Source organism: Crocuta crocuta, unplaced genomic scaffold (assembly GCF_008692635.1).
Source record: "Crocuta crocuta isolate KB4526 unplaced genomic scaffold, BGI_CrCroc_1.0 scaffold107, whole genome shotgun sequence".
Classification (NCBI taxonomy): domain Eukaryota; kingdom Metazoa; phylum Chordata; class Mammalia; order Carnivora; family Hyaenidae; genus Crocuta; species Crocuta crocuta.
Genome location: NW_027531877.1, coordinates 2,697,269 through 2,712,690, shown reverse-complemented (window position 1 = coordinate 2,712,690; position 15,422 = coordinate 2,697,269). Strand labels below are relative to the sequence as shown.

The 15,422-nt window shown below is 38.5% G+C and overlaps 2 protein-coding genes across 3 annotated transcripts in view; one reads left to right on the top strand and one right to left on the bottom strand.

Moving 5' to 3' along the window:
• Positions 1-15,422, top strand: part of CDC20B (cell division cycle 20B) — a 43,602-nt gene that overhangs the window by 8,441 nt on the left and 19,739 nt on the right. The window contains exon 6 of the mRNA XM_077772968.1: positions 14,470-14,698. Coding sequence (XP_077629094.1) covers positions 14,470-14,698 — 229 coding nt within the window. The remainder of the gene's footprint in view (positions 1-14,469; positions 14,699-15,422) is intronic.
• On the bottom strand, positions 173-6,958 carry GPX8 (glutathione peroxidase 8 (putative)). Of its 2 annotated transcripts, none has more exons than XM_077772970.1 (3): positions 6,727-6,958; positions 5,726-5,987; positions 173-1,701 (listed from the first exon to the last, which is right to left on the bottom strand). In XM_077772970.1, the coding sequence occupies exons 1-3, from the start codon at positions 6,775-6,777 to the stop codon at positions 1,538-1,540; spliced, it is 477 nt and encodes a 158-aa protein (XP_077629096.1). In that variant the 5' UTR covers positions 6,778-6,958; the 3' UTR covers positions 173-1,537. The 2 variants fall into 2 exon arrangements, with proteins under 2 accessions (XP_077629096.1, XP_077629095.1); XM_077772969.1 differs by having other exon boundaries at positions 6,574-6,956.

Below are 15,422 nucleotides of genomic sequence, written 5' to 3'. Positions count from 1 at the left end.
TCATTTCCTGCCATAGCAGCTGGCCGGTGGCACTTGTTTTAAGTGGCGTGTATGGCAAGAATGCTCTGGGAACAACAGTTGGAGAGTTTGCCCTTAACAAAATTTTGCTTAGAGGCTCAGAATTCAATTCTGCCTCTATGCTCTTGGGGCAAAACTGTAAAGGACAGATAGGTTTGTTAGGTGGCTTTTATTTCTTCAAAAACAGTTCAAATTAGTGATGATTCCAGTCCTGATCACTTAAGACACCTTAAGGAATTATTTTGGTTTCTCCAAGGACTTTAGACACTTGTACAGAACTATATGCTGAGGTGGCATTACAAACAAACAAACAAACAAACAAACCAACCCATCTTCACTTTCATTAACCAGTATAGAATTTGAGGGTCAACTCACAGCTATTTAGACTGGGTCTTCCTTCTTGGCCAAATTTTACATGACTGACTTTTTACTTTTTTTTCCCTTAATCCTAGTCTTCCTATTCAGTTCATGAAATATACATTTCGTTGGGCAATAATTAGCCTTCATCAACTTGGCAGGTTGCTTTATCAGTCAATAATGAGAAGAACATAAAAGTTATGACCTGGGAGAAGAAGCATGTGTGACTCTATCAAAAAGTTCAGTGATTACTGATACTTAAGACTGGTGTGATTACAGTCCTTCTCTTTTTTATATTCAGACCTTTGACTATTAAGAGTTGATTTTTATTATTTCAGCCATCAGAACGATACAGCGCTGAATTCTTTCCAAATGGCTAATCTAATCTGAATATATTAGAAACCAATATTAATATATAAAGACTTGAGTTAAATAATCCTACACTCATAGCCTTCTTCTTACACTTGGGATTTTGACTCAGCAATTAATACTCTATTTATAAAATTTGGGTTGCTTCTGGAAAATATTAGAGAAACACAAAGTGAGGAAGTCTTTTTCGAATGTTAGGATAGTGTCATTTATAAATGACTATTTGGGCAGATATAGTAAAACATACTATGAACCTGTACTTAAAAAAAAAAAGCAGCTAACTAAAGAAACAAGATCCTGTATCTGAAACAAAAGTACATAGGAGTTTGAATCTCTCTATGTATTTAACATTTTTCAATGTTTATTTTGTATTTTATTACATAAAAATAGCCATTTATAGTTAGTTAATCCAGAAAATTCAGTCACACACAGTGTGTTGAATTCAAACAGTGGTCTAGGGGGTTGGCATTTCCATCAAGTAAAATCCTGGAAAATGTCAAGTCGAACATGAGGATACTGAAGCACATTGATGACTCTCTATTCTGAACTAGTTAGCATGATCAGATGAAATATTTAGTATATTTCATTTTGATTCTTTAGCTACTCTTTATTTTTGCTTTGGGTAACATCTCTGTCCTGGGGACATTCATTACCACTCACTGGCAAGGTATCCTAAAAACAAACAAAAAAACCCATCCTTCAGTCCCATATTTAATTGTCAGACTATCAAAAATGAGCCTCCTGGAGACATTTCTATATTCTAACTACTACATTTGAATGACTCACTGGCATTTCATAGGTCCTCTTTCTTTTTTATGATCATTTGTCTAATCAGAGCTGCTATCTCAGGCCGGATGACTTCAATGGGTTCCTCTGGCCTCCAGGTCTTCACAACTTGACCCTCAGTGTTGACTAGATACTTCCAAAAATTCCATCTTGGTTCTTTCTTAGAAGAATCTAAAATACCAGAATATATTATCATAAGCATAATTTTATTTTTTTGTCAAGATTTTCATTTCTATTAGTATCTATGTAAGTTAAAACTTTAGAATCAAGTTCTAAGATTGTCATAATGTCAGAAGCAAAACAAAATGAAAAAACAAAGCAAAACTCAAGCTCTGAGTAACCATATTTCTATACGTTTAATGACTTCACTGATCATTCTACTGATCTGGAATCATGAAACAAAACAGTTTATTTCAGATTTATTGATCTAAACAACCAAAAATTGGGACACCCGGGTGTCTCAGTTGGTTTAGTGTCCGACTTCAGCTCAGGTCATGTATGATCTCACAGTTTGTGAGTTCAAGCCCCACATCAGACTGTGCTGAGAGCTCAGAGCCTGGAGCCTGCTTCAGATTCTGTCTCCCTCTCTCTACCCCTTCCCCACTTGTGTTTTCTCTCTCTCTCTCAAAAATAATAAACATTTAAAAAATTTTTTAAAAACCCGGGGTGCCTGGGTGGCTTAGTTGGTTAAGCGTCCGACTTTCGCTTAGGTTTATGAACTCGCGGTTCGTGGGTTCGAGCCCCGCGTCGGGCTCTGTGCTGACTGCCAGCTCAGAGCCTGGAGCCTGTTTCAGAGTCTGTATCTCCCTCTCTCTCTGACCCTCCTCTGCTCATCCTGTCTCTCTCTCTCTCTCCCCTAGAAATAAATAAAAATATTTAAAAAAAAATTTTTTAACCCAAAAAACTTACCTTGTCACTAGCTCAAAACTTTCAGCTTCTTAACATTTTTAAAGATAAAATGATTTTTCTAATGGTCCTTAGTAATGGCATATATAGAATTCTTTTCATATTAAATATATCTATGGTTTTAATATTATTACATGTTATGATGAGGAAAATGGAAAGGGATTCTAAAACATTATTATTGTTTTTAAGTTTTTAATTCTAGTTAGTTAACATGTAGTATTAGATCATATTGAGAAATTATGCAATCCTTTTGATACATCTTAATGTATGTAAGAAATGTAATGTTTTTTCAGTTTACATTTTCCGGAATTGATGTGCATTACTAACATGAGAAAAAATATAAACTAGTTAAAATGTATCTAGTGTCTACTATATGCCCAGTAATGTATGCTCATTGCTTTAAATGGATCCTTTCATTGAATCTTTACAGCAACCCTGTGAGGTGGGTATTATCATTAACCCCATTTTGCAGATGAGGACAATGGAGTCTTAGACTCTAGGTTTTGTGGCTAATGAGCGGTAGAGCCAGGACTGATAACTAGACCTTCCTACTCCTGTACTTCCTACTCCAAACAGATCTTAGGAAGAAGATGACAAATTCATTTTTGTACAGGAGGGGATTCAGGTGTATGTGGAGCATCCTATCAGAGGAGAGCTTAGGAGAGAGAGCTCACTCAGGGAAAGGGGATAGAATAAGAAGAGCTCCAGTGGACTGTGGCAGAATCCTGAGAATTAGCACAGTTAAGGGTGGATGGAAAAGAGGAGCCTGAAGACAGAAGAAAGAGAAGGGGCCAGAGTAGCAGTCCCAGGTACCTGCTAAATTCAAGAGATTCATGGAGCAAGAAGCCAGACACAGTCATCTAAGAAGGTAACTGAGACGGAGAAGCAGAGATAACAAGTGTTAAGTATTCTTTTAACAAGTGCTAAGTATTTAGAAATAGTGATCAAGTAGATAGATGGAACTCACTGTCTAGAGTTTTGAAAGTGTGGAATACTTTGCTTTGGGCTGGGAAAAAGAAGCAGTGACAGAGCATAGGTTAAAACTAAGAAATAAAAATAAAAAGTGGACTGATTACTTATATGTGTTTTACTTGGTGTACTGTGCCAAGTAGTTATTTCATTATTCGAGAAAAATATTTTTTTAAGGTTTTTTTTTTTTTTTTTTTTTTAGGAGAGAGAGAGACAGCGTGAGCAGGGGAGGGTCAGAGAGAGAGGGAGTCACAGACTGAAACAGGCTCCAGGCTCCGAGCTGGCAGTCAGCACAGAGCCCGACGTGGGGCCCGAACCCACGAACCGCGAGATCATGACCTAAGCGAAAGTCGGACGCTTAACCGACTAAGCCACCCAGGCGCCCCTCGAGAAAAATATTTTTGACTAGAGCTACCATCAAGGACTCAGTATAAGTGAGCATCATATAATTACATGAAAGCCATCTTAAAATCATTTTGCAAAAGTGCCATTTTCTTTAATGGCAAATGTGTCTCTAAAGATAATGCCCACCAGGGCAGATCACTCTCTACCTGAAGTAAACATCTTTGTGTGAATTAGGAAAAGACACCCTTCCAGGCGGGTGCAGTCCCTCAGCACATGACTTGCTGTGACTGAGCTTCTGGTGGCATTGGCCTCCCCACCCAGATGCCCTGTTTACTGAAACCTGGACACATGCGCATTGTGACCACAGGATCAGTTACCGTCCACGTGGGCTAGTTTTAAAAACCTGATATTCATTTGGCTATGATCTCACAGTCTTTGTCTCTGGAGCTTCATCTAACTTCAGTGAAACCTTAAATCACTGTTACTTTTTTGATTGCACAGGGTAGATGGAATTTTATGTTAATTTTCCCTAGAAATTAAATGTACTGTTTAAAAATTTTTTAATGTTTATTTTCAAGACAGAGTAAGAGAGACAGAGTGTGAGCAGGGGCGGGGCAGAAAGAGAGGGAGACAGAGAATCCGAAACAGGTTCCAGGTTCTGAGCTGTCAGCACAGAGCCTGACGCGTGGCTCAAACTCACAAAATTTGAGATCACGACCTGAGCCGAAGTCAGATGCCCAACCAACTGAGCCACCCAGGGGCCCCATTAATGTTTTAAAAAGATTCTGATTTCACACTTAAATTTTATAGAACATGATTAGCTGGCTTACTACACTGGAAGCTTGACTGCCTCATTGAAGTCATTGTTTGATCAAAACTCAAATTATCTACAGTGAAAATAAGGACTGAGGATATCGTTTGCATAAGTTAGATGAGAGGACATTAGCTGAGTGTCCTTTATTTTTTATCTACTATTATTAAATTTTTAAAATCTTTCTTCATTTTTGAGAGAGGGAGAGAGACACGGGGAGAGAGGGAGACACAGAATCCAAAGCAGGCTCCAGGCTCTGAGGTGTCAGCACAGAGCCTGAGCTGAAGTTGGATGCTTAACCTAGTGAGCCACTCAGGTGTCCCTGAATGTCCTTCAGAATAGTGTTGGGCACAGTGTAAGAAGCATATAAATACTTTACTTCTACTATTAACACATTTAATCCTCCAAATAATCTTAGGAAGTGTGTACTATTGATAATCTTGTTTTACAAATGAGAAAGGAGGCACAGAGAAATTAAGTCATGTAGCTGAAGCCACACAGCAAAACTAACAGAGCAGGGACTTGAATCCAGGTAGGCTGTGGCTAAAACCTATGCCCTTGGTCACTATACCTCACTCCCTTTATGCTAAGCGACCCTGGAAAAATCTTTCAACAGATTTCTGTAGCTAGCCTAATTTTAGAGACAACATAGCACTACTGTCCTCCAAAAAAAAAAAATTCTTGTATTCTCTTTTGAATTTTAGCAAAAACAGAGATATTACTCATTCTAGAAGATACTATCTCAGACAAGGCAACATAAAATTAATCACAGAAATATGTCTAATAATGCCCAGCGATATTCACGAGACATGGATAGCTTTAGTAATGGGGAGGGATATTTCCCCAAGTGCCAGTTAAGTAAGAGGAATTAAGGTATTTTGTGAAGATAGCCATGACCACATTTCAGGCAAATCCTTCAGGGAAGTGATCATAAGGAATAAAATACATTGGAATCGACTTATTTTGCCATTCAAGAAGTTAAAACATTGATTTCAGAGATTCAGGATGAGATCCTGGCTCTCTGATCGTTTTACCAAACTTTCCCACTTAATTAAAACATTTCAAATGAAATGAACAGAAAAGTACTGTCCTGGTTGGTACATTTGTTTTAAAAGGGAAAAGCAATTGGAAACATTAAATTGGTGAGGCAAAGTAGATATTTACCAACAAGAAATCTGAATGCGGGTTCTGCTTCAGATCCTAGAATCTTAATCTTGTGGAAGATGGGGAACGTCACACCATAGTTATTTCTTGCAAAAGATACTACTTCCTTGCTCGGGCGGGGCTCTGAGTCTCCAAACTGATTGCACGGAAAAGCCAAGACGCTGAAGTGGAACGGTCCAAACTCTTTGTGCAGTTCTTGCAGTGCTAAGTAATTTCTGTCCGTGAGTTGGCAGTCACTAGCCACGTTTACAACTAGTGCAACCTCCCGGAAAAAGAAAAAAATCCAACCGGAAAGTGAAGCAAATAAAAAGATTAAACAAAAATCCTGCAAGAAGTTAAAATCCTAAACCATTTTGAAGCTGATGGTTATTTCATATTTTTAGACAGACCCAGTTTTGTTGAAAAATCATAACCTGGATGCACGAGTTAAGACTCTGGAAGATCACTACCATTAAAAAAGCATCAGGAACAACGGTTTAAGATAACAGATAATACGATCATTGATAAGGGTGCTTTTTAATGTTGCTATTTTATGGAATTAGCATTTTTAATGTCTCCATGTTCACATTACTAATTATAAAAATTTCCTAGACAACTTAAAATATTAATTCAGCATGTCTTTGAAAACAGGATAATTAGAGTTTATCCATTAGAAGTACTGTATGTACATGGGATGAGAATTCTGGTGGTCAGAGTGATAAACTAATTACATTACTTTACTAATTACATTACATTACTTTGAGAACTAAATTGTAACTTAGGACCCTTTAGCAATGAAAAATTGATTCCTTAAAATAAATGAACATGCAGTAGGAAAAAACAGAACAAAACCAGAAGATGCAACTTACTTTGCCTTTAAACTTTTCCAGAGAAACCGTTCTTCCTTGTGCATCTTTCACTTCAAAGGTATAAAAGCTGTTGATTTTAGGTTTTAGGAATTTTAGTTGCAGAAGAAATAGCATTACTGTGCATAGAGCCATAGACAGTAAAACTGCAAATACCTTTGCTTTCGGTCCCGAACATCTTAAAGGGTAAGCTGTAAGAGGCTCCATTTTGGATGATTCTAGAGGGAAGTCTCAGCAGGCTGGAATTCAAGGAGGAGCTGAAACTTGAAACCGGCTCAGTTTAACAGAAAACCAGGAAGGATGGATGAGCTCCTTTCACTGCTAAGGAATAGAACGACCCTTCTCCGATGGGGAGCGGAATGAGACTCCTGGATAAAACAGAGTGCTAAATAATTTCGATGTGTTTGTATGATGCCTATTACAATCTTCACTAGGAAAATCAGGACTGTTGTGAGAGCTCTTTAACATTCTCCTGACAAAATTTTTCACCAGAAGATGGTGCCCTTGTAAGGTGAAAGCTGGGGAGTGCTCCCAGTAACTGGGTGAATGTAGAGGAGTGAGTTAAATACCACCCAGGAATAGTTCAGAGTGTAGATTAAATGTGCTCTATTAACACGATGTATAGCCTGAAGGGGTTTAATATTATATGTATGTATGAAACTTGCTGCATGAGTCTACGATATTTACTGTGGAAAGGGCAGAGAAATAACCAAAGTGGCTACTTACTCAGACCTCATCTAATTAAGGCAATGCCACGTGAATATAATAAAAATAGATAGATTAGGCACAACGAAGGCTTTAAAAAACCCTCCTCTATCATAAAGCCAACTATAGTGCAGTGTTTTTCAAATTTTTGGTCAAGACTCCCAGTAAGTAACGCTCTTTCTAATTTAACTCAGACACATGTAACTGAGCAGTTTAATTAGCCAATCCTTCCCTTTTGAACTTTGATATTTGATATGCCTACAGCAGTTTTATTTTTTCTTTTAAAAAATTTTTTTAAAATATTTTATTTATTTCTAGGAGAGAGAGACAGAGAGAGAGAGAGAGAGAGAGACAGCGTGAGCAGGGGAGGGTCAGAGAGAGAGGGAGACACAGACTCTGAAACAGGCTCCAGGATCTGAGCTGGCAGTCAGCACAGAGCCCGATGTGGGGCTCGAACCCACAAACCGCGAGATCATGACCTAAGCGAAAGACGGACACTTAACCGACTGAGCCACCCAGGTGCCCCGCCTACAGCAGTTTTAAAACAGCCTGGTTCTGACCCATGACAGTGAAGGATTTCATGGTTCACAAGTGGTCGGCAACTCGTAGATGGAAAAATACTGAACTTTATAATAAATCAGGAATTTAACAAATAAAACAATTCTACCAAGAAGGTAAAAACAAGCAAGGAAACGCTCCAAACCCACCTCTACTTGGGTGCATCATCTAGTTGCTTCTTTTTTTACCCTCACTTTTCCTGTGGCTGTTGCCTTTTACAGGAGGCTTAACTTTACTGTTGAAAATTACAGGGGTAGGTGTGGACAGGAAATGGAGGTAGCTGCATATTTATCCTGAAGTCCATGGTTCCTTTAGTCGCCTTGGACTCTTCCCCAACACACACAGCAAATTTCAAATTAAGGTGCCTCATTCTACTTGGGCCTGAGTCTTGGTGTTGCTCAGGAGGCTGGTAGCTCTCTGCCTCTGAGCCCTGCTTCTGTGGTGTGTGTTCTTGGGGTCAGTGGAGCCGAAGCCACAGCTTATGCACGTAAAACCTGTCAGAGATTGATAAACCACTTTGCTCCCACTCTCGCGGGCTGATAAGAAAGGATACAGTAGAAAAGTATTCCCTTGTAAATCTAATTCTCAATAAAGAACAAAAAAGCACAGAAAACACGTTGTATCACCTCTTCGCTATGGTAATTTTACTCTGGTGCTCTCTGGCTGAGTTACTGAGAAAGTCAAAGTTCTTCTGACACCCACACTTCAATTCTCTGACTTTGCTACTCAAGGTCCTTCGGCTTAAAAGCACTGCCATCACCTGGTGCTTGTTAGAGACACAGCTGTTTATACCCCACCTCAGACTTCCTGAACCAGAAAGGGCCTCCTGACTCAAGCGTACATTTAAGTTTGAAAAAATTTAGACTTCAATCTTTTTTTGTTTTGTTTCGTTTTCAGAATAAGTTTCTTTGGTTTCTGTTTGTCTTTCAAAGCAGACGTGTTTCATGTCTGGATGTCTGCACTAGGTATTTTGACTAGCTCTTCAGGTTGTTGAAGGAAATGGCTCAGGAACTTGAGTTTTAATGGTTAATTAAAAATAAACCTTAATTCATAGAACACCTGCTGTAATTTGAACCATATAAACCATCCCATGATAACTGTGCTTTAAGGGAGATGACAGAGGGTTACCTCGGAGGAGGATGCTAACTGACTATACCCCAGGCAGGGCCCCATAGGGTGACATTACTTTGATAAAACCATTATGATAATTTCTAGTTCACTGTTCTGTAAGTACAGAAACTCCCATCAAGTGATCTAGAGCTTGGTCTTTGAGAGGTTCCTTTCTATTTATTTTTTTTGGCCTTGTTGCTCTGAATTCCTCCTGATTTAAGGTCAATACTATGCGAACTCTAAAAGGTAAAGAAGCCAAACTGATGTGCTTAAAGTATCCAGTCATTCATTCTTTTCTCCTTTGTTATTTTTCTTATCATCCTCTTTCTCTTTTTGAAGACACAGTTAAATCATTTAAAACTATGTAACAGACATTCCCCCAGCAAGAGAGAGGTCCTGGAATAGAAGTTTAAAAACCCCAAAGATGAAATACCACATTCTACCGCAGTGTTCCCTAAGCTGCAGTCATTTGCGTACATGTCTGTGATTTTGCCATCTATACCATTTGTGAACATTTTCGGTTCAAACTGACTCATTTATATTACTGAAATATTTTTTATATAAGGGAAGAATTTATGTCAACATTGAACATTTTAAAACACTTAAAAATGCACACTAAAACACACGACTTTTTAAAGAATGTTCATCTGTACTGCTATGAACCATATGTCCTTGGAGTAGGAACTGACCAAGAACTGTACTTTGTATTCAAAATGTGATAGGAAATTATGCTCTAATTCTCTGAAAGTTCTTTGTGCTGAAAACAATTTGCCTCCTCCCATTCATTATTCCCAGTTTTGTCACAGGGACCAAAACAAAGTAAATTTTTCTTTGTTTCATAAATTGTCTTCTGTTTCATATTTAAAGATGGTTCCTTATGGGTCTTCTTTCCTGTAGACTAAATACTCCAGATGAACCTCACTCCATTCACATTGTTGCTCTATTGCTGTGTTCCCTGACCTTGTACGACTGCAGTCCTTTCCTCTTAAATGAACTCAGGTTTGGAATCCTGGCTTGTTCATCTCCTTCTTACAAGACAGGTCCAAGACTGGACACAGTTCTCCAGCAGGTGGGTCCTGGCCACTGCAGAGACAACGGAGTTTTCCTTGTTCTTGTTTTAGACACTGTTTTTCCCTTATTAAGAACCAAAATTAGGGCGCCTGGGTGGCTCAGTCAGTTAAATGTCCGACTTCGGCCCAGGTCATGACCTCACGGTTCGTGGGTTCAAGCCCCGCATCGGGCTCCGTGCTGACAGCTACCTCAGAGTCTGGAGCCTGCTTCGGATTCTCTGTCTCCCTCTCTCTCTGATCCTCCCCTGCTCACACTGTCTGTCTCTCTTTCTCAGAAATAAATAAAACATTTAAAAAAATTTAAAAACACTTAGTTTAAAAAAAAAAGAACCAAAATTGTATTGCTTTAAAAAAAGTCATCGCTATTGATTCACATTCTGGTGGTGACTGTCTAAAACTGCCAGCCATTTTCACTGCATATCAGCTCTCTCTCATTTGCAGTGGTAAACCATCATCATTGCATTAGGATTCTCTAGAAAAGCAGAATCAATAGACTATACATAAATATATATACATGAGGCTCACCAGATTATAGAGGCCGAAAAGTTCCACAATCTGCCATCTCTAAGCTGGAGAACCAGGAAAAGCCAGTGGAATAATTCAACTTGAGCCCCAAATCCTGAGAACTGGGGAGCAGCTGGTGTAAGTTAAGAGTACAAACCAAGCTCTGAGAACCAGGAGCTCCAGTGTCTGATGGCAGGAAAGAAATGGACATCTTAGTGTAAGAAGCGAGAAAATTTGCCCTTCCTTTACCTTTTGGTGCCATTTGGGCCCCCACTGGATTGGATGATGTCCACCCACAATAGTGAGGCTGGATCTCTTTACTGAGTCTACCAAATCAAATGCTAATCTTCTCTAGAAACACCCTCCCAGCCATATCCAGAAAAAATGTTTTACCAGATCTCAGGGCATCCCTTAGTCCATCAAGCCAATGCATAAAATTAACTATTGTGATTATTTAACCTACCAGAGGCAGCCTAACCGAGTTTGTAATGGGGAGGAGGGTAATGTCAGAGACACCTTCCTGACGTGATGGCTGATTCCAGTTGTGAAGGAGGGCTAGAAGTAACCCTGGCAGAGAATTGTGGAAGAGTATCAAGGGCGTGACAGATGAGCCAAGACAGTGTAAGATGGTCAACGAGAAATTTCTTGATCATTTTTCTTAGCTGATATGTCATTTGTGAATAAATAATTATATTTTATATATGTATATATACACACATAAACATATCTTCCACAATTTGCTTATTCATTTTGCTTAATCTTTTTTTTTTTTTTTTTTTTTTTTTGCTGATGGACATTTGGGTTAGTTTTACCTTCCAAGTATTGTGAATAGTGCTACCATGAACACTCATGTACCTGAGTTTGAGTTTGAGTAACTGCTTCATTTCTCTTGGGTCTATACCTAGCAGTGAAATTATTGAATCATACAGTAATTCTAAGTTTAATTTTATGAGGAATTGCCAACTGTCATCCACAATAGTACCACTTTACATCCTCATAAGCAATGTGCAAAAGTTCTAATCTCTCCACATTCTTGCTAACATTTGCTATCTATCTATCTATCTATCTATCTACCTACCTATCACCATCCTAGATCATGCAAAGTGGTACATCATTGTGGTTTGGATATACATTTCCTTAATGTATGTCCTAACTTCTAATGGCTGTTGAATATTCCCTTTCAAGGATGCCACAAGATCTACCTAGTCAATCCTCCACTGGTAAACATTGAATCCTTCCCATCTTTATGCCCAGTAAACATATACAATAAGAATCCTATGTTCTTAGCTGAGAGCACGGACTGTGGGGTCAGACAGGTGAGATTAGGGTATAGCATCTCCAGTTACTCACTGTGTGGTCTTAGCAATTCACTTAACCTCAAAACCTCAGTTTTTTCTTTGATACAGTGGGGATAAATAACAGACTGCTTCACAGGGTCTTTCTGAGGATTAAATATGAATGCGTATAAACCTTTAACATATGGGTTCATATTGTGGTAAGCACGCAGTAGATGCTAAGTGGTTTTATTCATCTTTGCTCACATCTTTTGATTTTTTCCTTAAATTCTTAGAGGGGACATTGGTGAGTCAGTAGACGTTATGCACACGTTTGAAGGCTTTTGACATGCATTCTTTCTAAATGCTAATTTATACTCCACCAGCAATATATGCCAGTGTTTGTTTCTAGAACCTTCAACCTTGGGGATTGTAGTAAAAAAATATCATTGTTAGCATCTTGTTATTGCTTTAAGTTAGGATTACTTTGCTTACTAGCGAGGTTGATTGTTTTTGGAGCATTTAATTATTTCTTTTGTGCATTTTCTTTTTAGGTCCTATGCCCTATTTTTTTCTAATTGGATTGTTAATTTGTCTAAATTTCTCTAAGAGTCCTTTATACAAGGGTAATAACCTATCATGACTGACATTTTATTAAAAATATAATGTATTTCCAGTTTGTCATTTGCAGTTTAATTTCACACATAGATACATGGCATGGTTTGCCACTATAAGATCTGTAAATACCAAACTCCTGAGGTTTCTGAGAGGGAATGAGATGAATGTTGAGCAGTGTAGGCCTCAAATCTCTCATCTCTGAAATGAAAAGGTTGGACTAGAAAACGGCTGTTTACAGCCAACTGGATCCAACAATACGTTAAAAGAATTATTCACCACGATCAAGTGGGATTTATACCTGGAATGCAGGGCTGGTTCAATTCTGGACTTCATGATGTATTACAAAGGTGTAATCATCAAGACAGTGTGGTACTGGCACAAAAACAGATACTTAGATCAATGGAACAGAACAGAGAACCCAGAAATGGATGCACAAGCATATGGCCAACTAATCTTTGACAAAGTAAGAAAGACTATCCAGTGGAATAAAGACAGTCTCTTCAGCAAGTGGTGCTGGGAAAACTGGACAGTGACATGCAGAGAAATGAACCTGGACCACTTTCTTACCCCATACACAAAAATAGACTCAACGTGGATGTAAGACCTAAATATAAGACAGGAAGCCATCAAAATCCTAGAGGAGAAAGCAGGCAACAACCTTTGACCTCGGCTGCAGGAACTTACTCAAAACATCTCCAAAGGCAAGGGAAACAAAAGCAAAAATGAACTATTAGGACCTCATCATCTGCATGGCAAAGAAACAATCAGCAAAACTAAAAGGCGACTAATGGAATGGGAGAAGATATTTGCAAATGGCATATCAGATAAAGAGCTAGTATCCAAAATGGGTAAAGAACTTGTCAAACTCAATGCCTAAAAAACAAATAATCTAATGAAGAAATGGGCAAAAGACATGAATAGACACTTCTTCAAAGAAGACATCTGGGGGCGCCTGGTTGGCTTAGTCGGTTAAGCGTCCGACTTTCACATAGGTCATGATCTCGCGGTTCGTGGGTTCGAGCCCCGCGTCGGGCTCTGTGCTGACTACCAGCTCAAAGCCTGGATCCTGTTTCAGTCTGTGACTCCCTCTCTCTCTGACCCTCCCCTGCTCACTCTTTCTCTCTCCTAGAAATAATAAATAAAAAAAAATTAAAAAAAAAAACAAAAAAAACAAAGAAGACATCTGGATGGCAAACAGATGCATGAAAAAATGCTCAATATCTCTCATCATCAGGGAAATATAAATCAAAACCACAATGAGATACTACCTCACACCAGTCAGAAAGGCTAAAATTAACAACTCAGGCAAGGACAGATGTTGAGGAGAATGCAGAAAAAGAGGAACCTTTTGCACTGCTGATGGAAATGCAAACTGGTGCAGCCACTCTGGAAAACAGTATGGAAGTTCTTCAAAACATTAAAAATAGAACTACCCTGAGACCCAGCAGTTGCACTATTAGGTATTTATCCAAAGGACACAGGTGTGCTCTTTTGAAGGGGCATATGCAGTCCAATGTTTATAGTAGCACTATTGACAATAGTGGGTAGAGGGATGGGTTAAATTGACAAGGGGCATTAAGGAAGACATTGGTTGGAATGAGCACTGGGTGTTATACGTAGGGGATGAATCACTGGATTCTATTCCTGAAAGCATTATAGCACCATATGCTAATTAGGATGTAAATAAAAAAACAAAAAAAGAAAAAGAGAAAAAGGAAAAGTGCTGTTTATTTCCAGATTTGCAATTTTGTGATTTTATATGAACATTTTATATGTTCAATGTAAAGGGTTATTTCAACTTCATATTTTATATTGAAGTCTAATTGTAGTAACTGTAACCATAATTACTCCCTAAGCTTCTTTTATATATCTTGAGAACCTTGAACAGAGGCTCTAAGTATACACACACAAAAATACATATTTATGTATGTATAAAATAACACACGGTATATAATTTGTGTTGTACTAAATGAGTTAACATGTCTCCTTTAAGGAATATTTAATTTTGCATCACTGAGGCCACTATAAATTACAGCTTTTTTTTTTTTCTTGTTAAATAGATACTTGATGCAGTTAAAACTACATATTCTAACTTTAAGAGCAACTTTGTGAAGAGGCTGTCGGCGGAGGTGCCCATTGCCAGTAGCCCAATTACCACCAGGTGGCGGCAAAGCCAAACCAGAGATCTGGCAGGCGATTCCTTTGAGGAAGAGCATTCAACCACTTACCTCCCAGAAGCTTCTGGATCCGTGCTGAAGATAATGCCTGAAAAAGAGACCTTGATTCTAGGTGAGGTAATAGAAATTCCACAGGCCATTTAAAAAATGTCAGTGAAATAGAATTCCTCAAAGAATCTTTGTAGCATGGAACTATCTAGTATCACATTTAATCAACTGCTTTCCTTCTCTTCCTTTGAATAAGAAATTTCCAAGGTGGTGGGAAAGGGGGCAGGAAATGAAACAAACAAACAAAAAAAGACAGTGTGTTGTATTTTAGATGCAATTCTGAGATTTGCGTTGGTTTATTATTTCTCTTGCAAAGATTATATATGTAAGATTTTTCAGTGGTCCCTTGGCTCCTCTGTTGAACAAGTGATATGAACACAGAAGATACTTAGTTTTACAGGATGACTTGACTAGTTTTTCCATGTAGTTAAAAATCTGGTAAAGGGCTTTTCCAGTCTTGAGAAGAGAACAGATATGACAGATATAACATTGACTCTGCTATTTACTTTCACTTAGCAAGTATTTCACTCACGTCATCTCAAATTACCCTTACAGCATCTTTCTGTAACAGAGAGATGGAGAGGCAAAGTGACTTACTCATGATCATAGAGCAGATGCCAATGACTGGGAAAGCAAGCATCCCATAGTGATGTCCTGGCAAGATGATCATAGCTTGGGCAAACCAGATACCTTTGCTCCATCACTTTAACCTATGGAACCGTTTGCATCTATTTTCAGGTGTGCGAGTATGTTCTTTCCATGCAGAGATAAAGCATTTTTGCTGCTGC